At 34.7% G+C, this 27,265-nt stretch overlaps 1 protein-coding gene across 1 annotated transcript in view; it reads left to right on the top strand.

Moving 5' to 3' along the window:
* LOC149792007 (max-like protein X) overlaps window positions 1–25,987 on the top strand; it is a 34,439-nt gene extending 8,452 nt beyond the window's left edge. The window contains exons 3-8 of the mRNA XM_089970504.1: window positions 4,123–4,223; window positions 11,100–11,196; window positions 11,886–11,985; window positions 17,429–17,513; window positions 22,880–22,996; window positions 24,438–25,987. Coding sequence (XP_089826630.1) covers window positions 4,123–4,223; window positions 11,100–11,196; window positions 11,886–11,985; window positions 17,429–17,513; window positions 22,880–22,996; window positions 24,438–24,497 — 560 coding nt within the window. The 3' untranslated portion in view covers window positions 24,498–25,987. The remainder of the gene's footprint in view (window positions 1–4,122; window positions 4,224–11,099; window positions 11,197–11,885; window positions 11,986–17,428; window positions 17,514–22,879; window positions 22,997–24,437) is intronic.
* Window positions 25,988–27,265: the final 1,278 nt, after the last annotated feature.

Here is a 27,265-nt window from a genome sequence, read left to right as displayed (position 1 = left end):
CAAACTTAGGTGTGCGTAATTTGATCAAGGTTAGATTGTTGTGAGGTTATCTTTGACCTTTATGATATAAAAAGAGGGAATTTGTTCAGATATTAAATTAAAATTAATTAGACTAAACTGAGGAAAACCTGGCAGCTCTTTAATTATGTTTTGTAGTTGATTAATTTGCTTCAGTTGGCAAAACATTAAATATTTAGGTTACTGTAATTAATGTATCATTCAGTAACAATTTACGGGACATTGTGGTGAGTGATCTGTTTTATGCTTTGGAATTAAATAACAACATGGAATCATTATGAGATGTTTGATGTGCTTGGAAACTGTTGAATCACGATGGGTCCAAGAAGCTCATGGATAGCTTGACATTGAGATTATCCGTAAATCTTTTGGATCAAGGGGAGACGATGTTACTGAGATTGACAGAGTGGAAATAATTGACCAATACATTGACCTGTCTCCAGGTATTTGTATACTGGCCAAGCTATATGATTATTGTGTAAAGTATTACTAATATACCATGGTAGATTTGTATTGTACCAATTCTTTAGTACTTTGTTATTTAGGAATGTACATAATTTCTCGAACAATCACATTCTGGATTTACTGATATTAAAATCATATTTTATTTTTTTTATGAGAAAATATTTCCTTGGTGTTTTTTGCTTAACTTCTTTTTTTGCAATATAATTAGATTTTTCTGAAAGTTTAGAAGATTATAAATATAATTTTATTTATGAACCTTTTTGATACATGTCACATATACCAGCTTGGCGCTCAAATGTGATTTGATAGATATTCAGGCCAAGTTTGGAAAAATGTCAGCTCATAAAAAAGAATAAAAATGTTATCATGTTTTAGTTATTTACTATTGTATGTTAATGTAATAAATGCATGTATTTCTTTGTAAGACTCAGATTCAGCCTTAGATTTTCAGGAAAGCAGTAATTGTTTTGTATTAAAAATTTAAATATTTACTCCTGTCTACTAAATATTTTCTCATTTGCCTGTGCTTTATGCATATTTGCCTGCACTGAACGTACACAACAGTTAACATACACTTAGCAAATTCATCTTGGTACTTTAGAGTACTAACCATGTAACTTATTTTATGTTTTTTTTTCTTCTTACAAGCCATGATATTTTTCATTCATTTATTACAGCATAATCCATTTGTTTCAGATGATAAGGTGGATATAATATGGTGTTATTTTGCAATAGATCAGAGCAAGATAATTTTTCCATTTATTTGAAAGCCAAAAAAAAAAAGAATATAAAAAATTCCAGGCCCCTGACCCAGAGAATTAAATTGTTGGTCCCTAGTATAATTGTGGTAAGTATTGCAGTACGTTCACAAATACCACAGTACAACGCGGTACAACATAGCATATCCTGACAGCACCTTTTGCCAGAATAAAGACTAAATCCTTTATGCCAAAAGCAATATCTACATTTGATCATGGGAAGATATCAAATCTCATGCAAAGAAGGCCCATTGGTCAGAAACTTTGATGCAGTGATTTTTATTGCAAAGTTTGTAAAAAGTAGAACTAAGAGGAAATAAATTGATGTGCTTGACAGATGACTCCATAGTTCACAAAGTCACAAACTGTGAGGATTGTCCTTGATAAGACTGGAATATTCTTTGATGCATGATAATCATATTGAATTGACTATATTATAGAAATTAGATATTTGAGTCATGTAAAACTTTTAGAGTTGTATTGGTATATTTTTGCATTTAAAATATGTTGAAAAGTTAAAAACATAATAAAGTATAAGTATAATGTAATCTGTTCCCTGTTTATTACACCAAATTATACACACAATCATACATAATTAGAAAGAAACGCTTGTAGAAAATTCAGTAATGGAAGTCTCTTACAAAGTACTCTACACGTTTTTCCCTCTATTCAACTTGACTTGAGACAAGAGATCTTAAAAAACTATGTACTCCGTGAATGATGAACAATCCCAACTGTAAGCTAATGACTCAAAAACAAATGACTCATGAGATTTCAGTTTTGATTTTGGGGTTAAAGGTGAGATGACTCTTCATTTCTGAAATCTATCAAGAACTGAACAGTCTGATATCCAGTATGGCCACCACCATGGCCAGCTTCAAAATCTTGTTATTGTTGCTTATCTTGAATGGATGGTCATATCACCATGTGGTTTTCACTAATTTAAAAGACTTATGATGTCTGGTCAGTCTTATGATGTCTGGTCAGTTCTATGATTTCTGGTCAGTCCTATGATGTCTGGTCAGTCCTATGATGTCTGGTCAGTCCTATATGAAAATGCTACTGCTTAGGGATCCAATATGGCCATCACAGTGACCATCCTGAAAATGTTTTTTTGGACACTTCTCGTAGATGAATGGTCATATCGACTTTGTGCTTTTGCCAAATTACTTCTAATGATGTCCAGTTCGTCCTAAATGGAAATGGTGCTTGTCTGGTTTCCAACATGGTCACCATGGTAGACATCTTAAAAATTATGTTATCTTTTCTCCTAGAAACGGAATATAATATCAGAAATGAGGGGGTTTTCAGCTTATGATACCTTGTGATCCTAAATGAAACTGGTGCCAATCTGACATCCATTATGTCCATTACAGTAGGTGGTTCTCTCATAACAGATTTGTGCAAAAAGACCAGTTTCAGAACAATTTAAAGAAAAATAACCACAATCAATGTACATATTCTATTCTTTATTAAAAGTTCTTCCTAAAATATTGTACGCATTTATATAGCAATAAAGATAAATGTATACTCCTTAAACATGAAATCACATTTACGTGTATATATGAAATTATTTGATTTGCTCATTCTCATTTATATACACCCTAGATTTTTTGCTGATGTTTAAACTGCTATTTTGTGAGTGGTCTTCTCTTTTTCACTTCTTTCAGTTACAATAATTATTTTCTCCAGTGTTAAAATTTGTCTCATTTTAGTTGGAGGTTCTTCCATTGTTATTAAGGTACACGATGTTAACATCATTAATGCTCAGTTGTAAAATCAGCTGTAAAGACAGTTTTGACTATGCTTTGGGAAAATACAAAAAATCTATACAAGTGCGTTGCATATCTAACAATAAAACAGCTATCTCATCCAGAAACAGAATCATTTACTCAGAGACAAATTCAAAGAAGACATAGAGGGATTAACTCTGTAACAGTGTGTAACCCAGTCGCACCAACCCGAATAGATGATGGCTTGGTGATTGGGATGTAATCACTATAACATCGAGGAAAAAAACACAAAAACATAACAATCCTTAAACACTATCAATAAAATCCTGCAAACGATTTTGACTTTTTGGTTTAATAACAAGGACCTTATTCACTCCCGGGCAATACGGGTTAACTCTATGGACAAGCAGTATATGCATCCACTACCTTAATTTTGGCACTACAATGGCAATTCATGACATGTACATTAACCTGGTTTAAGGAATGGACCAGCTGTAACTATATTTAAACCCATAGCGAGAATCCCCGTTTTTTTGGATCTTTTTATGCGTGTTTTTGATCAGAACAATCTTCACTTTTTAAGCGATCGTTGTTAAAATGACAACATTAAAGTCATTGGTGTCTGTCTTTGTTGTTGTGATACAGTCGTGCATAGAGCTGGATACTGGGTCCTAGTTGTAGCTATGATATGGCTGGGAACCAGGCTACGTGTATTCTACAGGCACTTTAGCCTGGTTTATAATAAAATATAAAACACCACAGCCATACCTACAATTGTTCAGATACCAGTAGCCAGCCTCTTCTTTTTTCTTTGTATGAGTGAACATTGGCTTAAATAAAGGTAGATGGAGTTTATCCCCATATTTGCAATGTGGTTGTTCATAGCATTGTCAAAAAACATTTTGTCAAGACATTGTGGTCCCTTGTTGCATTCAGTAGGTGGTTGCTCACGACAGTGTTTATATAATATAATCGATCTGTGCAGTACTTTTTACTGTATCTCTGATCCATATCAAAGGTGGTTTCAACAATGAGTTGAAATTTTTTTTATGGTCATCATTAAATAACGTTTAAACATTAAGTGAGATCTTAAACATATTTGCATCATGAGCAATGACACCACTTATGAACTGAATTTGTTTTTACAGATGATGAAGATAGTGAGGGGAGCCGGACTCCTCTGAGCTACAAGGATCGTAGGCGTGAAGCTCACACTGCTGCAGAACAGAAACGGCGGGATGCCATTAAGGTCAGGCATTCAAAATTATACATATATTTCTATTGCAGAAGATTTGCACACAACTGAAAGGCCTTCACATGTAACAGCATTAAATTGATATTTATATTTCATGTCTTTATCCTAAACCAGCACAAATAGCTATGTATTGACATAAAAGTAGATCATCTGACATCTACAACAGGGTGCCTATTTTGACCTGACTGATAAATATGTTATAGCATTATGACCTCCAAATAGAGACAAGCTCTCTTGAAAGACAAAATTTTGTGGCCTGATTGGGTAATATACCAAAACAGTATCTACTGTACTGCTATACCACACATAAATTATAAAACAGTATCTACTGTACTGCTATACTACATGCAAATCTCATGCATGCATGCATGTATGTTTGTTTACATGTAAATATGTATGTATGTACATCACTCCCTCGATAACTCACACCCGGATAAATCGTGATTCCGCTTATAACGCGGTGTCTGGCATGGCTCACGTTTTTTTTTTCCAAAGAAAATATATTTTAAGTATCTTTAAAATATGCTGAACATGAAAAAATTACAATAAGAATTGGTAAATTAAACCCTGGTACAGCGCTCGTTTTATCATCAAAAATGATGATTAATGCCCGTAAAGATAGAATCCATATTGTGAAATCTGCAAGTTCTAAATAAGATATCATATATTATGTAAGTCTTTTTATGATAAATAGTTGTCAATACACTGTAAATAAACAGTCTGTTGAAATAGTGATCAATGAAAACTTCTGGTAAATGCTGACAGGTGACAACAGAGAATGAAATGAACACCAATTACATGTCTTGCTATGTGAAAGTCACATTCTAATCCTTTAATTCCGTTTCAGTGTAAACATTATAATTGCAACATATTTTGTTCTATGAAAACATGAAAAGAGTCAATCGACCGTCACATCAAAACCCATGAGTTCTTCTCTGAGAATCTAATTACATGCCGGCTTTGTTTTGATCATCAATTTGGGGAAGTGTTTGTTGCATTAAAAAAATCAATTAAAAGAGACCTGTGTTGTTTTATCACTTTGAATATGTCTTTTGTATCATATCAAGCAAGGGAGGTACAAAGAAAAAATTCAAAGACTTGCAAATCTGAGCATAAGTAGTTGTGGTCACTACTGTTATCAAAATTCATTTTATTTGATTAGTCGAAAATTGTTTCACATTTTTATACGGTGGCTGGAGACAAAATGTTGACCATGTAAAGATCATACAGTTGAGAAATCTGCAGGATTTTTCTCGGCGGCAGAGAAATCAGGGAGTAACACAAAAAAATTAACTGATTTTTTTCAAAATGTGAAGTTACCACCATGTTGGCTAATTCTGCGCATCGGGTAATTCTGTGCAATGATACGTCATTTCTGTAAACATTGAATCGCATGTTAATTTTCAATAATCCATTTTGTATCAAGAAAGAACGATCATACTTTAATTAAAGAAAGTGATATTCATAAAATGTACAAAACTATCCTGCATTTCGACTCGAAATGCTTATGAAAATGTGATATCTAAATGTCAACATGAGGACACATTCCATGACGTTCTTGAACCGGTAACCCAGAAAATCCGATTTACAATGTATCTTTTAGAATCATACAAATAAATACATTATATAAAAGATGGAAATGTATACCTTAAACACTACTGCATTTTAATCCAAGTTTCCAATTTGGCAAGAAGTTGTTCCACACATACAAAATGGTCTGCTACCCAACGTGTGAAGTTGCCGCTTGAACATAAATTCTCAAGAAATTCCCCGGCGTATAGTCTGTTTTTAAATTCTTTAGTTATTTTTTCACCATTAATAAGACGTTGTAAACACATTGCATCCTATTAATTGTTGTTTCTCTTCCACATAATAGATTATTTTTTATAAAACGTTGAACTTTACTAACTTTTTTACAAGATCTGCTTAGTTTACTTAATATCTCTTGCCATTTATTGTCATTTTTACCTTGAATTTGGTAAAACTAGCTATAAACCTGACCTAATTACTCGACTGAACTGCTGACAGAAACAGTCCAAAGTAATATTTCATTTCTGTAGCCCACTGGATAAACATTACATCTTTTAAATGCTGTGCACAGAATAGGCCGACATATCGCGAGTCAGGAAAACATGGGAGGGGGGCATCCCCTGTGTCCAAAATTAATAATATTTTTAAGAGAATATTCTGGTGACAATTTCCTCTTTTCAAATGGTAAGCATTGCTGTATCTTATTTTCGTCAGTTGGTTGAATTCGGTTTGCATTTTGCTTCAGTATTGGAGACGGAAACCTTAAGTGCACAGAAATGCTCAACAGCATTGTATATTTGTCAGGCGTATCACAAATGGCAAGTATTATCGTGTTTAAAATGACGTTTTAAATTTGTATAAACATTAAATTCATGTTGGTAATGATTAAACATTGTGATTTTTTTCATTTTACTTCTACCATAATCAAATCTATCTTTCAATCGTTTGTTCGACAATGTTTCTCGAAAAGAGTGTCGATCTTTTGTATTAAAAAATATGTCTAATTTGGATCAAACAATAAAACTAGAATGTCTGCAATTCAACACACAAATTAGTGACGTAGTACACAATGTGTGAAGTGGTGCGAGTGTTAAGCAAACAGAATCCATGTGGAATAATGTTTTTGATGATCTCCTCAATATACTGTAATTTATCCTGACATTAAAGTTGCTCTATGAGGAAAAAATAAGCAGAGTACACCGTTATGAAGAGATATTTATTCACAGTTAATCTCAGCATGATTATAAAAATTGAGTATTGAACACCATAGGGGCGCTCACCAGTTATTATGTACTTATGAGAGAGTGACATATGTTCGGTGAAGTTGTTCGCATTTAAAACATGCACAATGGAGAGAATGTTGGCATACCTCTATGCTACATTAATGTAATATGGATGATATTTCTTTGGATATTGTACTTTTGGAAATTGTACATGATTTAAGCTCAGTGCTAACTAAAATGACTGCTCCCTTGTGCTAAAAAATCAGCCTGAATTAGTCTAAAGTACACCATCCATAGCAGCTATTAAAATAGGAAAAATGAATTTTGCCAGACTAGACAATGCCAGCATCTGAAAGTGCAATGAATGAATTGCCAAATATATAAAATGTAAAAAAAAAGTTATCGGCTCTCTTTTATACAATTTACCTCTGAAGTTCAGTAAGTGAAAATGACCAAGTAGAGCTAGCACTTTTTTGAAAGGTGCACATCTGGAGTAAGGCCAAGCTGTATACTCTATAACCCATATTACACCCATCAATCATACATCAAAATAAAGAGAATTAAAGGTTCTTTGAATTATACCTAAGATATACATGGTCTTTTTTAAAAAACCAGAATAACCAGTGAGGAATGCCGGGGAAACTCTTTTTCTTTAAAATTCTAACCCTATGCAAAATACGAAACTGTAGAGTGCCACCTTAAAGCAAATATAAAAATGTATGCATTTATTTCTTTTATTTTCATATAATTGTGTATGAAGTTCTAAACAAAATGGTCCATTCATATTGATGTTAAGCATGAAAATAAGCTAATTACGCTCATTTTGCTCTTGCTTACATAATTTGTCATGAGGCATTTTTGTGTGAGTTGTGACCTTAATTTTGGGGAAATTAGAAGTCTTAGAATATAGGAATAGAGTCAACTTTAATTTAAAGCTGTTGCAATAAGTAAAATAAATATATAGTAAAAATGTTTCTTTTCATTTATTTGCAATGAATCATAAGGGGGGGCTGGACTTGTTAGAGACTCTGACACATAAATACTGTTCTATGGGGGGAAACGAAGGAGAATTATTCAGAAGGACTGTTTAGATGTTTGCGACTTTAATGTTTCAGCCATGCAATCAAAATTAAATCATACAATAATAATACCTATGTTTTCTTTATGGGGGTGCTCACCAGTTATTATGTACTTTTGAGAGAGTGACATATGTAACGTGAAATTGTTCGCATTTAAAACATGCACAATGGAGAGAATGTTAGAGTAATTCTCCTTAGGCCAGTGCTTGGAGTAATGCTACATTACTCCCTTATATAGATATAACCTAACTTTGCTAGTGCCAAGGTATCTTAGAACATACGATATATATATCTAAAGTTTCGAGAGTGTCTGCACGTTCTAGTACCGTATATGAATGGCAACCGAAACATCATTTTTGGTGATGTGGAGGTGGCCGTGGTAGTATGGGTGCTGGAGCGTGCAGGCAGGCGATAGTTGTCTTATCTCACATTCAGAGGTCCTAGGTTCGATACCAAGCAGAAACCCAATATGGAGCGAATTATTGATATGCTTGTTTAGCGGTAAGGTTGGAATATTCCTAGTACTATTAGTGGTAATTAATGTCCTTACATTCGTCAACCATAGGGATCTTAATATACATCCTCATAATAAAATATATATATTTATAAGTATATAGTCTTTAGAGTAATTCTCCTTAGGCCAGTGCTTGGAGTAATGCTACATTACTCCCTTATATAGATATAACCATATTACACCCATCAATCATACATCAAAATAAAGGGAATTAAAGGTTGTTTGAATTATACCTAAGATATACAAGGTCTTTTTTCAATAGCCAGCATAACCAGTGAGGAAAGTGGGGAAATTCTTTTTCTTTAAAATTCTAACCCTATGCAAAATACGAAACTGTAGAGAGCCACCATAACCTGCCAACCCACCCACCCTCTTTTGCCTTTACGGCGATCCCTTTATAGTGTGGTCGATGTTTTTGGACCCCTGATGTGCGAGAGTTATTGAGGGAGGGATGTATGTATGTATTAGCATTGAATAGCATTTCAGCACAAAAATGGCTTTATTGTTCCATTTAAAAGTACAAATTATAAATTGATGAAAATCTGAAAGTTTGTAGCCAAGGCTCAAATAAAATGATAATTATGACAGCAGCAACCTATTTTAAGATGGCATTCATGGTAAGACTTGCACTGTGCATCAACTACATTTCACCTGGACACAGACAACATGAGATAATGTAATTCACATTTATTTATCATTTTCTTTGAGCAGTTGCTACAAAAATTAAGCTATGGAATTTTATCCTCAACTAAACATTAAGGTTTTATGTTGTTGTTGCAGAACAATGAAAATTTATGCTCACAAAAGTTAATGAATTTGCTATGTACTAAAGATCATAGACTGATATTTTCACAGTATAACACAGCTCATTGAATTTGCTATATACTACACATCATAGTATAACACAGCTCATTGAATTTGCTATATACTACACATCATAGTATAACACAGCTCATTGAATTTGCTATATACTACACATCACAGTATAACACAGCTCATTGAATTTGCTATATACTACACATCACAGTATAACACAGCTCATTGAACTTGCTATGTACTACAGATCATAGACTGATATTTTCACAGTATAACACAGCTCATTGAATTTGCTATATACTACACATCACAGTATAACACAGCTCATTGAACTTGCTATGTACTACAGATCATAGACTGATATTTTCACAGTATAACACAGCTCATTGAATTTGCTATATACTACACATCACAGTATAACACAGCTCATTGAATTTGCTATATACTACACATCATAGTATAACACAGCTCATTAAACTTGCTATGTACTACAGATCATAGACTGATATTTTCACAGTATAACACAGCTCATTGAATTTGCTATATACTACACATCACAGTATAACACAGCTCATTGAATTTGCTATGTACTAAAGATCATAGACTGATATTTTCACAGTATAACACAGCTCATTGAATTTGCTATATACTACACATCATAGTATAACACAGCTCATTGAATTTGCTATATACTACACATCATAGTATAACACAGCTCATTGAACTTGCTATGTACTACAGATCATAGACTGATATTTTCACAGTATAACACAGCTCATTGAATTTGCTATATACTACACATCACAGTATAACACAGCTCATTGAATTTGCTATATACTACACATCATAGTATAACACAGCTCATTAAACTTGCTATGTACTACAGATCATAGACTGATATTTTCACAGTATAACACAGCTCATTGAATTTGCTATATACTACACATCACAGTATAACACAGCTCATTGAATTTGCTATATACTACACATCATAGACTGATATTTTCACAGTATAACACAGCTCATTGAATTTGCTATATACTACACATCATAGTATAACACAGCTCATTGAACTTGCTATGTACTACAGATCATAGACTGATATTTTCACAGTATAACACAGCTCATTGAATTTGCTATATACTACACATCATAGTATAACACAGCTCATTGAATTTGCTATATACTACACATCACAGTATAACACAGCTCATTGAATTTGCTATATACTACACATCATAGTATAACACAGCTCATTGAATTTGCTATATACTACACATTACAGTATAACACAGCTCATTGAATTTGCTATATACTACAGATCACAGTATAACACAGCTCATTGAATTTGCTATATACTACACATCATAGTATAACACAGCTCATTGAATTTGCTATATACTACACATCATAGTATAACACAGCTCATTGAATTTGCTATATACTACACATCATAGTATAACACAGCTCATTGAATTTGCTATATACTACACATCATAGTATAACACAGCTCATTGAATTTGCTATATACTACACATCATAGTATAACACAGCTCATTGAATTTGCTATATACTACACATTACAGTATAACACAGCTCATTGAATTTGCTATATACTACAGATCACAGTATAACACAGCTCATTGAATTTGCTATATACTACACATCACAGTATAACACAGCTCATTGATGATATATTTTGTTCCAGAAAGGTTATGATGAGCTTCAGAACATTGTTCCCACATGCCTGAATCCTGACCAGCTTGGGGCCAGCAAACTCAGCAAGGCCACGGTCCTACAGAAATGTGAGTAGATTAGCTATTTGATTGTAATATAAGGACTATGCATGTCTTTTTTTAAGCTCTGCTAATCGTAAGAGAAAATCACCTCCTGAGCCTTTCACATGGAAACACTTGGCAATACTGTGTTTCTATGAGAAATTTTAAACATTTCTAGCAGTCTGTACATCTTGGTAAATATTGATTGATTGTATAGCTTAGCATATATAATTTGGCAAGTTCTTTTTTTGTATTTATGCAGCCCAGTGTGAAATTATGTTTCACATTCTAAATTCAACCAATAGGAATCCTATGGAATGTTAACGCAAAAGATAATTGGTGCATTTGCTACAGTAAATCTGATTGGAGCCACAGTAACTGTAAACTACTCTCGGAGATGAGAATTGTAGGTATTGTGATTTCTTTGCCCATCCCGACTTAAAACGGGAGATATGTGAATGTAGGTATTGTGATTTCATTGCCCATCCCGACTTAAAAACGGGAGATGTGTGAATGTAGGTATTGTGATTTCATTGCCCATTCCGACTTAAAACGGGAGATATGTGAATGTAGGTATTGTGATTTCATTGCCCATCCCGTCTTAAAACGGGAGATATGTGAATATACGTATTGTGATTTCATTGCCCATCCCGACTTAAAACAGGAGGAATTATAGGCTAACATTTAATTATGAAATACATTTCTGATTATTTCAGCAATTGACTACATCCAGTATCTAAATCAGCAGAAAAAGAAACAGGAAGAAGATCTTGACTCCCTAAGGAAAGAAGTCATGGCACTGAAAATCATGAAAGCGTAAGTTGAAATAACTTCTTTCACTAGAGAATTTTATACTTGTATATAAAATTAAATTATCTCCTGTTATGTTTCCAAGCGTTGAAGGCTCATTTGCTTGTCTTGTAAACGTACTTTCTAATTTCTCAGTCAGTGCCAGAATAAATTTTAAGCGGCATTCCTTCCCAAATCTGAATTTTAAGTAATGTTATGACTGTGATCTTTCCAGGATGAAAGAGATTGAGATGATGGTCATGCCACCCAAATCCACATATAGCACCCATTTCAGCTTTTATTTTTTGGAAACCCTTGTCTTTGGGTCTAAAAAATCGTTTTTTTTTCAATCAGTGACATGTGGATTTTGATGATAACAAGACTTACTTTCCCAAAATTTTAATTACTGAGCTGTATTCAGATAATTGTCCTGTTTTTTTATTGACTCTGCTACACTTTTAATTGTTGATAACAGTTGAGTTTGGGCTAAATTACTGTACAATGTCACTTGCACAGTGAGAGGAAAAGATGTCTGCATTTAGTTTTTGCCTTCCATTACATTAATTATGAGATAGCTTTGTATGGTTGCTTGGGTCATATTGACATTGCCAGGGTGAGAGGAAAAGACATCTACATTTTGTTTTTGCCATCCATTACATATTTCACAGGTTGGTTTTGTACAGTTGCATGTGTCATATTGGCATTGCCACAGTGAGAGGAAAAAATGTCTACATTTGGCTTTTGTCATACATTAATTATGGGATTACTGTACAGTTGGATGTGTCATATTGACAATGCCACAGTAAGAGGAAAAGATGGCTACATTTGGCTTTTGTCTTCAGTTACATTAATTATGGCTTTACTGTACAATTGCTTAGGTCATGTTGACATTGCCACACTGAGAGGAAATGATGTCTACATTTGACTTTTGCTATACATTACATTAATTATGGGTTGGCTTTGTACAGTTGCATGGGTGGGGTTGACTTTATATAGTTGCTTATGTCACATTGACATTGCCACAGTTTTTTTGACATCATACATGATTATGTGATGAACAATACGCTAGGAACATACCTTCAAATTACATCCACTTCATTTTATGTGTCCTTAATCAGCAGATTGTGAGACAAATCTTTAAGATATCATTTTGTGTTGTCTTGGTCAGGAGCTAATGTGATATAGGTTTAAGACATTATTTTGTATTGTCATCATCAGCAGGTAGTGAGACTTTGGTGTAAGATAGTATTTTGTGTTGCAATTGTTTAAGATAGTGACACATAGTGCCAGATAGTGTTTTATTTTTCCTTTATTTAAGATAGTGAAAGTTTTAAAGATTGTATTTTGTGATTGGTAGTAATTCTTCTTTGTTGCATTGATCATATTTGATGCTTTACTTCCCCTTTGAATACATTCCTTGATCACATTAACTTAGGAATATAAGCCTGCTCCCTCCCAAATCCAGCCTATTAATGACAAAAATTTCTTATCTGTTTTTCGTATCCTTTAGACCAAGGGCAGTAACTCTTGCTCATTACCTCCCCATGCCACCATTAGGTGTTGACAGATTTTAAGCTTTGCTTCCATACCACAACATAGTATGAGACACATCCTACCAGTCCAAGTCAATTTTGTGTTAAATTTGAACCATTCATATAGTATGTTGAATTTTTTAAAATTAATATTCATTCCTTAATTGATGGTAAATATTAATCTTTTTTAATTATGTGAATATTTTGTGAAAATTATTACTTTCTTGGGTTTGGTCATTTTAGACTGAATTGTTCAACACGCTATAGTTGATGCATGTTGACATTCAGTTTTTTGCACACACTGCCTTTGATTTGGTTTCCACACTTGCTATGCTAATAATAGGTGTTTTTTTAGCAGATTATTAACACACTGAAGTTATAATTTATTGTTTCTGTTATTAATCATTTCAGTGAAACGTGCCTACCAAATGCAACAAATGCAAGAAATTAAAGGCAAGGGAAGATAGGCACAAGTTATACCAAATGTGCTTCTTCCCTTTGCAGCACTTGTCATTTTTGGTCACACCTGGTCTGTAGTAATCAAAATTTAACAAAAGGCAAAGACAGAACCCATTGCAAAGCTTTGAGGGAGACACTTGTTGGAGTTTCAAATTTCCTCTAACAGTTAGATACACTGACCTTTCAGCAATACATGCATCAACTATTGCTAGACAGTTACTCAGTTCCTTCATTCAGCAACTTTTGATTCTTTTTATCCATCTTTTGTTTTCCATTATTTTAGGTACATTTGGGTTATGTCACCCCACTATTTTGCAGCATGTCAGGCATAAGTCATCCCGCAAGTTTGAGCATGGTATTCAGGCCTCTAAGCCCAGGCACTTGTGGTATTTATTCAGATCCCTTGGATCCAGCATGCAGTACAGTATTGTCATCCAGAGCTGTACCTGCCAACGAGCCAACCCAACCTCAGTTATAGGGATCTTGGTGACAGATCCATTCATCAAGCCATGCATACAGCTTCTACATATAGTATTGATAATCTTAGTGACAGATCTGTCCATATAGCCAGGCTGATGGCTTTGCATGTATATTATGACAGAAACTTATTAAAATGTATATCTGTCCAGTAATGCTCATATCAAGACTGGTACTGGAGACTGACTTCAAAATGGCCAACCACCATGCTGACCATTCTCCCAGCTAATCTCCCATCCATCCCAGCTCTCCTAGCAGAGTGGGCTTTTCCTATGTCCGATGCTTACCTTATTGTCCATGGATTACAGAGATGATGGTGTAAAGTAATTATGACCACAGGGAATGGTATGTCCTGAAATGTAAGCAGACCACGCACAGAAGACTTGACACATTGAGTGCGATGACAGTTGTATATAACAGCTCTACACTTATCTGACCTGCAGGGTATTGTCCATGGATTACGGAGATGATGGCATCAAGTCATTATTACCACAGGGAATGGTTTAACCCAAAATGGAAGCAGACCATGCACAGGAGACTTGACACAGTATGTGTGAAGACAACAGCTCTACTCTTATCCAACCATGGAGAAGATTGAGTTTAATTTTCAAGCTGCAGTCAAGAATATATACTTGGTGTTGCAGCTTTTGGAATACCCTCTGTTCCCTACCACAACACAAGGTTATAAAGTCAAAACATCAGTTGACATTGATGTTGAGAATGAGTCTTCATCATTCTGGCTGCTTTTCCAATCAACAAAACGCAAAGAGATTAATGACAGGCAGTCTTGATGTATCTTTAACCTGCGGAATCCTAAGTCTTTCATTTCTGTGAGTGACATTATCATCGTGCTGGTTCATAACTCAATAAACTGCCTACCATATTGAACTCAAGAGTTCGATACAAATTTAGTGGCGATTAACATATCTGCCACACATGATAATAAAGTCAATTAAAGTGTATTTCTCATGAGATCACATTTAGTTTGGAACATTGTCCCCACTTCTTCACTGTTGGAGATCACCATTACCACTCTAAATCATGCTTGTGCTTTAAGGATGACTCCATTTGGCTTTCCATTCCTGTTTGAGGGGAAAATTGAAGTTCAGAGGCAGGCAGCTTAAGAACTGCTCCTTCAACTTGCCGCTTTCCCCATATCATTTAGAAACCTGTCCTCCCTGAAGCAATGGAGGAACATTAGGTGAGCCAAGCAAGGGAGATCTTTTATCTTCCAAATGCCATTCAGATCTAAACCTCATGCTAGCAGACAAAAGTCGAACTAGGCTAGGAGGAAGAAACTTAGTTTCTGCACCCACATGTCTACTGTCTCTCACCACTAACTTAACACCCCGACCAACCACAGACAGTGTACCAGTGGGTGTCGGACTCTTGCAATTCTGATTATGTTGGATTGGCCACAGATTGAATGGATGATCCAAGTCATTATCGAGGGGCTTCAGATTTCATTTATCCATCCCTGTCATCTTTGTTCTCCAGCAGATGTGCCATTACAGCAGAAGTGTGACATTCTTCAGCAGGATCTAAACTATCCAGGATTCTAGTAATGACTGTTACTTATCAGAAAGGCCATGGCAGGTTGTGGCTGATAAGATACATAAGTCACCTCAATGAATTTATTCTTCTGCTGAGGTTTAAGATAGGGATGGGGAGATCTGTATGACTCTCCATCTGTTGTTGTTGTTGTAGGGTTTAACGCCATTTTTCAGCACACGATAGGCTATACATGGCGGCCAGTATTAATGGTGGAGGAAGAACCCAGGAAAACCCCGGAAAGAACTACCGACCCACGAGAAGCTACTGGCAAGCTTTCTCACATACCCACATTAGCCGAATCTGAGACTAGAACCCACGCAGACAGAGGTGAGATGGTAGTGATCCGTAACAGAGAGTGCTTTAGACCACTCAGCCACTCGGGGCCCCTTCTCCATCTGTAGGGATGAGTAAGCCATCAATCTTAATCTCACAGATGCCAACTTTCATGTCCCTTTTCACCCAATGTCATGACAGTTTCATCAGTTTGCTTACTGCAACAAAGTTTTTGTCCTTCCATCAGTCTAAATATCAGCCCTGTGTCTCCTCCTAAATTATGGATTGCATCATCAATCCTCTCCATTCGACTTCCTTCTGTGTCAGTGGTGGTGTGTCTGGATATAATTCTCCACTACCTGCACTTGTAAGGTGATTAATAATGATATGCATCTCATGATGTCTAACGCACAGACAGCATCAGCAAACCTGGATATTGTGAGATGGGAAGCCTGCCTGTGACCATCCACACTAAAGCTTTATCGTTTATTGATGCCGTTCGGCACTGTTTAGCAAGTCATTGCAGTTTGGCTGAAAAATTGAAGAAGCATGGACATAGGCATCACCAGAAATGCCACTAAAACACCCCTTGTCACTTTCAGCCAGAGCTAATTTCAGCAGTGCAGAGAGATGAGTGCTTGTGAAAGGATAAAAAGATGAATAATACTCAAAGACAATTTAGGCCTCAATCTAGTTTCAGATGTCAACAGAAAGGTCTTTTCTGGTGGCAGTTTGGCAAAGGGAAAAGGAAACAAGGTTTTTATATCACCAAGCTTTCTAACATGCAACACTGACCTCAACCACCCACAGCAAGCCATCCTTTAGTGCCAGACTCCAACATTTTCTAATTCCTTGGATTAATCTGTTTTCCAAGAACATATCGGCAATCCAAGTTGATTTAGAAGGGACTTAAATTTCATTTATTGAACCCATTCATCTATCGACTTTCTCTTCATGACTTATTTGCCATTATATCAGGAGAAAGGAGTTTTTCAGAGTTATTTCAATCCCATGATCTGGGCAGGGCACCTTACTCGCATTTCCTGTGCATGAGGTTGTGCACCACACAAACAAATAAAGCCATCAAAAATGTAAATTTTGTTTTAATAATGCTGATTGCAAATAAAAATATGCTGTAATAGATTGACTAATTAATTGTCTTGTTTTGATTACAGTAATTACGAGCACATTGTGAAGACTCACCAGAACACCCCAGTTGCTGGACAGAATCAAGTCTCGGACCAGGCCAAGTTTCAAGTGGTAAACTTTGGGACTTTCTTCGAACACAATTTTTCACAATGCTCTCTACAAAATAAAGTCAGCAGACTTTGAAGCACTTTTTCTTCAGAAGAAAAGAACATTAAGGTTCAGAATTTTCTTGCCTAACATGAAATGGTGAGGGAAAAAGTTTAGCGGTTGACTGAATTTCAAGTTACTTACCCAGTCAGACAAACATACAGTAAGGGCTAATCAGTGTTTTTTTTAAAATCAAAAGGATCTTTTATGAAGAATATTGTATTGACATTGCTTACTTTCTTCTGGAAGATTGATTTCTGGTGGGTTTTGTTAAGCTCATTCAGGTGCTATTCAGGTGTGTATAGTTTAGTAATTGCTGATTGGTTGTTTTTTTTTAAGCTCATTCAGGTGCTATTCAGGTATGTATAGTTTAGTAATTGCTGATTGGTTGTTTTTTATTAAGCTCATTCAGGTGTGTATAGTTTAGTAATTGCTGATTGGTTGTTTTTTATTAAGCTCATTCAGGTGCTATTCAGTTTATGTATAATTTAGTAATTGTTGAATGAGTAAGAGTTTCTTCTGGTTGAGAACCCATTTTTACTATTTACCTTTCTGGGTGAATAGATTTGTATGGATTTTAGGATAAATGTGAATTACATTGCAGTGTTGAATTCAAGAGTGAAATAAGATGACAAACAGATTTGGCTTGTGTGTACTACTATAACTTTTAGTGATGTTATTAGAGGGCTCGTATTGTCATTAAAGCTCATTGAAAGTCACTGAGAAATGAATACCTCATTTCAAGGTCATTGCAAGTCATTGATATTTTGCCAAGGTCATTGAAAAATCTTTGACTTTGAGAGATTTTGCTTAAAAAGATAATATGATGGAAAATTTGTGCTTTCAGGTCATTTGTATAAAATTGTATAATATTGGAAATACAGTTCGATTTTTCTGGTCATTTGCCTAATCAAAGGGAAGTAATCAAACGTTATGCATAGTGTTCCTTTTACATGATACAATTAATACATGCACACTCTTTCACTTTACCATGTGTTTTTTGGTAAGCAAGTATGATTCTTTCAGAACAGATTCTTCAGTATAATAAAGACCAGTTTCATCATTGTCAGTGGATTCTACAAATTCAGCTACTGACGGTAAGAGTGCTGTTTTGGTGACAGGTTTCATGCAAAGCAGTGATGCACTCACTGAAGGTTGAAATATTATGTGTGTCAGCAGCCTTTTTCAGGCAGTAGACAAGCTGGCAGATGAAGTAAGGGAGAAAAAGACAATCACACTGATTTCTCAGTCCAATGAATTCTGTAGAAAAGGAAAAGAAAAAGAACTGCAATTTAAAGCACTAGCGTTGTGGAGAAAGTACAGCAGCTAATGAGCAGTGCTTAAACTCATCAGCGCATTTCAATTAATTTATGTTTGTCATACATAAGTAACAGTCTAAAAGTATCTGTCATAGTAAAATAAGAATTGGTCATTTTGGGAGCTGTAATCTCATGGGAATTTGGCCAGCAACATGTTCAGTGCTCTTTTAAGGGAATAACTCATTGCTATTTTTATGAACTTGAAAAATTATAAACATGATGTTATCATAATAATGTCATACAAATATAGTAATAATAATAATGTAGACTTAGAACTGCATCTAATCTTTAGAAGCTCTGTGCACTTTACAGTATTGCATATACAATGACAAGATTATAAAAACCAACACCATGAAATTACAAAACAGGGGGAGGAAGGAGATTATGAGTGTGGAAAGTGGAGTATAAGTTTCTAGATGGGGTGTACAAATTAGTGATGTCAGGTCGGTATATTGAGCTGGAGCTAGTCAAGAAAATGTAGCATATTGAACAGATTTTCTTTATTTGATTCTGAATTGAATGAGTAGCTAGTGTATGTTACAGTGGGGGGAGGGGGTTGCTCACTTCTTCGTACTCTGAGGATAATCTGAGTAGCTGTGTTTTTAATCTTTTGAAGATTCTGTTGTAGATAATTAGACAAACCATAAAGATGCTATTATTTCAATGATATCATAAAATTATTATAAACCATGGTTCATATGGTCTTTGAAGGTCATTGAGAGTTTGGGAAAAATGAGATAGTATTTTCAAGGCCATGAAAGTTTGGGAAAATCGAGCACATTGCCCTGAGGTCTTTAAAAGCTTTGAAAATTGAAATAAACCCAAAATTTTTAATTTCTTTCCATCATCACAAACAAAGTTGTCCAAGGTTGTTAGATTCGGATGTATAATCTGACTATACAAGCTTGTTTGTTTGTAACCCCCCTACCGATTTCAATAATGGAAACCTTTAATGCAATAAAAAAGTGCAAGGAACTTAGTCAATTCATTCATTGATTTATAGTTTCTAACCTGACTGTGAGTAGAGTGGCCCTAACACCGTCATAATCTGCGAGTTTCATGCTTAACGGAAGTTTTCAATATAATAGACGGACATGCTTGAGATCCAGTTCCTGGACAAGTCCATTTTCAGCAAAGGGTGTGTGTGCATAACTACAAATGTACATACATATGTCGTCTGCTTCTGATATTTACAATGTTGAATCAAGCAAAGGAAAAGAATGACAACAAATTTGCCTTTCACACTGATTTAACAAGCGGTTTAATTTCTCTTGTTCATGTGTGCAAAGGGTAATAATTCCAAACTCTCAACATTATGGCAATTTACAGAATTATCTGGCAGTTACTGAATAGGATGAACTACTTCTTTATGTTGTCTGATGGAAATAAAATAGCCTATAGTGTATGCAATATGGCGCCATGTTAGTTTGGAAAGTCTGTTAAGCATGAAAAGTGCAGGGGATGCCAGTATTAGTGCCATTCTGGTCACAGTCGGGTTATAAATTAAATCAATGATTCAATTGACTTAGTTCTGTGTACTTTTTATCACATTTAACATTTTCATTATTGATGTTGGTAGCAGGGTACAAACGAATGGGGATGTATAGTCAGACTATAGTCAAGTTTTCCTGGTTTCTTGCTTTCGATGACCCGTTTAGTTTCATTGCCGCCGCAATAACAAACTAGCAATTGTTTGGCCATCCAAAGTTGGTCTTGGCGGCGAGTTCAATCAACATCCACTCTTCATCAAAGCATGCTGGCTACACCCTTCATCAGAGGAAGTCAGCACCATATTTATTTTCAGCACTTTTTTTGTCAAATTTCATGGTGTTTGTTTTTCGTAATCACATCATTATATATGTTTTTGGGTGTTATCTAATGTTGTAAAGCGCTTAGAGCTTCTAAAGATTAGGCGCTATACAAAGTCCTCATTATTATTATTATTATTATTATAATCACAAATAAAATTGTCTAAGGTTGTTATATTCGGATGTAGTCGGTTTTCCTGGCTTGTTTCTTTTGATGAATCGTTCAATTTGATTGGACGAGTTCATCAGCTTTGGCCAATCAAAATGTTCATTACACTAATTCTTGACTTTTGTTTTTAACAAGACTGTTCAACCAATTGAATTTTGGTTACATTGAACAAGTGCTTTCTATCTATGTAGAAAGTGTGCAAAAATAACGTGCGAGGAACCAAAATTTGTTCAGTCGATTTGCGTCTTCACTTTTGCTTCACCTCATGTTTAAAAATACCAGGTCTTTGCTCTTTCAATGATATCTGGCTTGAACAAGAGAAATACAAGGAATGGCTGAAAAAGGATAAAACATTTAAAAGATTGGTGTTTTATACATTGTGTAAAAAGACGATCAACTTAGCTTCGATGGGAGAAGGAGCCATTACAAGTCATGCCAAAGGTAAGATGCAAATTAGTACACAGTAACTACACTGTTATGAAATATGTGTGAGGCAGGAATAGAAGTAGAGTCCCGGTGTGATGTAACGTTGACTCAGTATGGAAAATTAGTGGATGAAGTTATCCAATCGGACAATCCTCCCTTGAAATGCTTCAGTAGAACAGATGACAGCCTTGATGAAGTGTTTTATACCGTCCGTTCCAAAAGAAAGGATTGTGTTGAACTATGGAATGTTGACCATAAAATGTTGTCAAATGGGCAGTCAACAGGGGAGAGAGGATTTTCTGTCAACAAACAGGTATCTGTTGAGAACCTCAGCAAAGGAAGCCTCAGAGCTCAAAGGCTAATCATTGACACAATGAGAAAAGCAGGTGGACCTTTGGCAATCATCACTAGCAATGAAATGATGACACATGCCTCCTCTGCAAGACATATGTACCTTGCCTATCTGGATAAGAAGAAAGAGGAGCATGAGGAGAAAATCAGAAAAGGAAAGAAACGGGAGTTAGCCATGGATGAAGTGAAATAACTTAAAGTCAGAATGCTGTGTCTTGAAGTTGACGTTGCCAGCCTACATGCTTCCTCTGTTCAGAAGGCAGAAGAAGCAGAGTTAAAAGGACTTATTGTGCTTGTAACAGAGTCAAATGCTCTTAGAAGAAGAGCAGTGGAAAAGATGACAGCAATGGCTTCTCTTTCCAAAATGATTGAAGAGAAAAAACAGCAACTATAATAATGCATTTAAAGCCGTGCTGGTGTATGTTAAAGAGAACAATTTATTTTGTATTAAATCTGATGCATAAGTTACATATTTCTGAAATAATAATGAATGCTTACCTATCTTCCAAATCATTATAAAGCAGTTTTAGGAAATTAATTATAGTTTGAATTTCATCATTAAACAATATTGTAGTATTTTGAACTCACTGTTTTCTCATATTACCAGTATACAAAATGTTAGTGAAAATAGATCTTGGAAATCTATGTTTGTGGTCTTTGAAAGTTTGGGAAAAGTCTTTGAATTTATCATTCAGAGTTCAATATAAACCCTGTAAATGTATCCATATTGTCATAGCAACTGCGATGAGGCTGTTAAGAAACAAACTTTGTAACAGTTTATTTAGGGTCCAATTAATGGTATGCCCAAATTATACTAGAGTGGAATATGGGTTACCATTTTATGTTCTAACAATATTTATATTATCAAACATATCTGCCTTGAGCACAATGACTTCAGTAATGATATGTATGAGCTATGAATTTATGCTGAATTATGATTGCTAGGTGTTCTACAGCATGATGTTTGCGGTGTTTACATTTCTTGAACCACAAAATATTAAAGTAGTTCACAAAGGATAATAATTTATAATTGCTCATACAATGTAAATATGGAAATGTGTTGCCATGAGTCTAATATTAAAATTCCTTCTCTGTGCTAAAGAATTGTTGCTTGGCTACCAGGCTATTTCACAGCAGACTGAATTGTTATATGATTTATTTTCAGATTTGCCAGGAACTTTGTTTGAGACAAGTATGTTTAGAGTTTATAGTGTCAGAATGACGATCTAATCCTGTTGTACTTTTTTGTTTCTCTAGTTTCAGCAGATTATGGATACACTATTCCAGTCCTTCAATGCTACTATTTCTGTTGCCAACTTTGCTGAGCTGTCCGCCTGTGTTTTCAGTTGGCTGGAGGAATACTGCAAGCCACAGGTAATTAACATAGTTTTGTGTATTCATTTGGCTGCAGGAATACTGCAAGCCACAGGTTATTAACATAGGGTTGTGTATTCAGTTGACTGGAGGAATTCTGAAAGCCACAGGTAATTAACATAGGGTTGTGTATTTATTTGACTGGAGGAATACTGCAAGCCACAGGTAATTAACATAGGGAAACTGTGCCATGGTGCTAGGTGATACCAGATTGTGACCAAAGTTTAAGGGATACAAACGTGCTGGATGTTTTGGGCTCACTATTGCACTGTGTTAAATTGGATTTTTAATACATATGTATGAATAATATTTGTTATGCAGTGTATTTGACACTTTCCCAGAAGAGCTTGGTAACTCATCATTTAGTAAATTGGCCTAACACTCCACAGCACAGTGCAACAGTGGTCTTAATGTGCCTTTAACCCGTGGATGTCGCTGTGATGTACAGTGTAATTTGATGGTAACTTCATTGGCGTTAGCAGGAAATGGCAAGTTGAGTTTTGTGAGTGTTATACATTTGTGTACATGATATGGTATATATGAGTAGGTGTATTAACCATCACCTTGTTGACTAATAAGATCTTACATATGGTATATATGAGTAGATGTATTAACCATCACCCTGTTGACTAATACAGTCTTAAATATTTACTGATTTAGAAATGATTTTCCCATACACAGCTTTTCCAACGGAGGGGTCATAATTTTGCAGAAACAATTGTTTTTTGGCTAAGTTCCTTCCCACAAATTTGCAGCCTGAGGGTGAGATTTTCCTGTCTCATAACATCACACAATTTCTGACTATTTTGTTGCAATTCCTGTTTTGTTTTTGATGTTTCTGAACTTACATATGCTGCATCCCTTTGTTACATTTACAGCATTGGAAGGAAAAAGTTAAATATTTTTGGGTTGTTCAAAAGTGCATATAAAAGGTTTTCTCAGAATTACTTAAGTATAAAGTTAGAAATGTCTTTTAATTGCAGATGGAGTACTTATGTTCAGAAATTAAGTGTATGAAACAAAAACAGCAGAGATCAGAATGTCCTGGGCAATAACAATATTAAACAAGCCAGAGTTTTAATTTCAATAAAGATAGGATAAGAATTTTACACATGGGTGTTTCATATTTCTAATCTGGATCCATTCTAACTTTTATCAGCCAGCTTTCTTGTGTTTTTATACTTTTTCAGATGTGATGTGTAATTACTTTTCATAATGTTATTGCTGTTTTCCTTGTAAATTGAATTCATCTACATTGCTGAGGAAGAGTAACATTTCAAACCCTGAGAATTAGTCAGGGGTGGGTGGGGCAAAAATTAAAAATAAATATGAACGTTTATGTCAAGTTAAATTTTTTCTAGTTTCTGACTTCACCACATCAGTAGCTGAATAAAACCACATAGGAATGTCTCCATTATTGAATGTATCTCCTTTTTTACAGAGCCTTCGTGAGGTTGTTCTTGGAATTTTGCGTCTGATGAATAACCAGCTGAATCAGTGAAGCCCTTAGGTTGACACATATACTTAAATACCATGTGACTGTATCTTCTTCCTGTGCATTTGAAATGCCATTGTATATTCTTGCTGATATAAATTCTAAGAGTGAAATGGTTTTCCTTAAGAAATACAATTTTATTTTGCTACATCATAGTCATGGATACTGGCATTAATGTTATTTTGCATGTATATAGTACATGATTTTGAAATTCATTGCTCATGATACTTCTCTCCAGCTAGTGCATGAACTATGTGTTGTTTAAAAAAAATTCCCACATAACTGCAGGTGATTTTTTAAACTTCCTAATAAAGAATTGTCTATAATTCATTTCATTCAGATATGTAATTTCGACATGATTTCAAAGAAGAACATGTAATAATTTCTTCATACAATTTTAAGCTTTCATTCTGGAATTTTTTCTTTTAGATCTGAAGTCTGCAGATACTGTATCATCTGCCTATTTTGTACGCAGAATGAAAATTTGATTTATAGTTCTAGTTGTTTTAATAGCACTGGGCTTTGAGAGGATTATCTCCCCTTTGCAAATTGATATTGACATACACTTTAGGACACACGGTACTAATGGTATGGAAAAATGGGAACCAGTCTGGAAATGGGTGAACCTAAAATTGAGTATATATGGGTTTGGCTGATCAGGATTGGTTAATAATATAAGTTGTGTTTTAGGAAAAAAAATCTTTTGAGAGTTTATCCTAGTTGTAAGTGAACAAAAATAGAGACATTGTTTTATTGATGGAAAATCAGTCCCTTAACAGTCTTGAGTTTGAAACACTCATTACTAAAATTAGCACATGACTCTGATGCGGAATTGAAAGCACATGTTCCAAACACATGCGGGTCCAGAAAATGCCACGGCTCATATCCTTTCCTCTACACAGAAGCTGACATCCAGGTTTCATCCATACTGATAAATATAGGTTTGATCATGAGCACTCAAAAATTTTAAGTTATTGAATTTTTAATATCATGGTGTTTGCATAGGTTTACTATTGGAACTGAATTTGTACCGTGAGTCCTGTAAGAACTATTTCCTTTTTAATTAGAATTATTAAGAATTTTTTTTCTTCTGACAATAAAAGTTGTACAAGTTAAAATATGATGTTTAACTCCTCAGTTGGATATGTTTGAAATATTCCATTGTATGTATCTATTGCTACCTGTTAGCAATTATTCTGAAAAAGAATTTTATTTGTTTGTACCCTTTCAAATTTATATAAAAGCTGTATATCTGGAGTTCAGACAATCACTTTCAGGTACACGTGCATTTTTCTGTAGTTGTCTACTTATTTTTCATCTGGTGCTATTTAAAAAAATGACAGCATATATCCCGATATCATTGAAAATAATTAATACAAAATAGTTTGGATTACGCATTATTACTTGGTTCATATCACATTTGTTTATATAATCGTGAATCTAATATGCTTTCAATAAAATTTATCCACATGAACTTCTTTCATTTGTGGGAGGTACGACATTGCATCCTTTTTCATTTGCTAATATGTACTAAACCTCTCGATGTAGACAAAGGGCAGTAACTCTTGCTTTTTATTAGCCCTAAGATTACCTTCCCTTTGCAGGGTATATCCTAACCCCTTTGATAGATTCTGATCATAATTTGCAACTTTCATTGTATGACATTAGCTAACCCTTTTGACTTAGGATTCAAATTCACAGAAAATTTATATTAAGGTCTTGGCTCAATTTTTCATTTACTTGCAGTTTCTAAACCCAGTGTTGTATTTTCTTCATGCTAGGGATGCATAATTCTGAAGACAATTCAAGCTGCAGTGTACTGGCTAAACCTTTTGGCCCTGGAGTCAAGTTCACGTTGTACAACAATGGTTGATCTCAAGTTATACATCCCCTGACACTTTTGTTATCTTTAGATTATCCTACATCCAGACCCTAACACTTTTGTTTTCTTTAGATTATCCTACATCCAACCCCTGACACTTTTGTTTTCTTTAGATTATTCTCATCCAAACCCTGACACTTTTGTTATCTTTAGATTATCCTACATCTAAACCCTGACACTTTTGTTATCTTTAGATTGACCTTTTTTATACAACATATAGTAAAGAGCTAGGTTGTTTTATTCCATTATTTTAATGTCTACTTGTCATAGACCAGAAGAGCTTATGGAATGAGTTTTCTTCCATTTTCTTCTCATCCATTAGCACAAGTTTTTTATTGTTTCTCCTTTTCAACTGTTTGGAGGATTGCCAAGAAAGTTTACTCATATGTGATAGTTGGTCATACATGAAATGGAACTGCTTACACATTAAAGGTGTTTGTCACTGAATATTAAAAAAATGTTATTGCTACTGATCATGTCAATGTTGGTTCCAACAAACAGACTTTTTATCAATGTTATTAGTCCTGAATGAAAGGGTGCTGATTTGATCAACATGGAGTTTTCACTGAAGTGCTTCTTTGGTGTCTAGTTGGTTGTAAATGAAAATGATACCAATATGATCTCTTGTTTTTTGTAAATGAAAAGAGGACCAATCTGATCTCTAATTGGTCATAAATGAAAATGATATCAATCTGATCTCTTGTTGGTTGTAAATGAAAATGATACCTATATGATCTCTTGTTTTTTGTAAATGAAAATAGGACCAATCTGATCTCTAATTGGTTGTAAATGAAAACTAAACCAATCTGATCTCTTGTTTGTTGTAAATGAAAATAGGACCAATCTAATCTCCAGTTGGTTGTAAATGAAAATTGGACCAATCTGATCTATT

The sequence above is a fragment of the Sinohyriopsis cumingii genome, chromosome 9 (assembly GCF_028554795.1).
Source record: "Sinohyriopsis cumingii isolate HCF-2022 chromosome 9, ASM2855479v2, whole genome shotgun sequence".
Taxonomy (NCBI): domain Eukaryota; kingdom Metazoa; phylum Mollusca; class Bivalvia; order Unionida; family Unionidae; genus Sinohyriopsis; species Sinohyriopsis cumingii.
The sequence above is the reverse complement of the archived record's forward strand: the minus strand, read 5'-3'. Positions and strand labels throughout refer to the sequence as shown.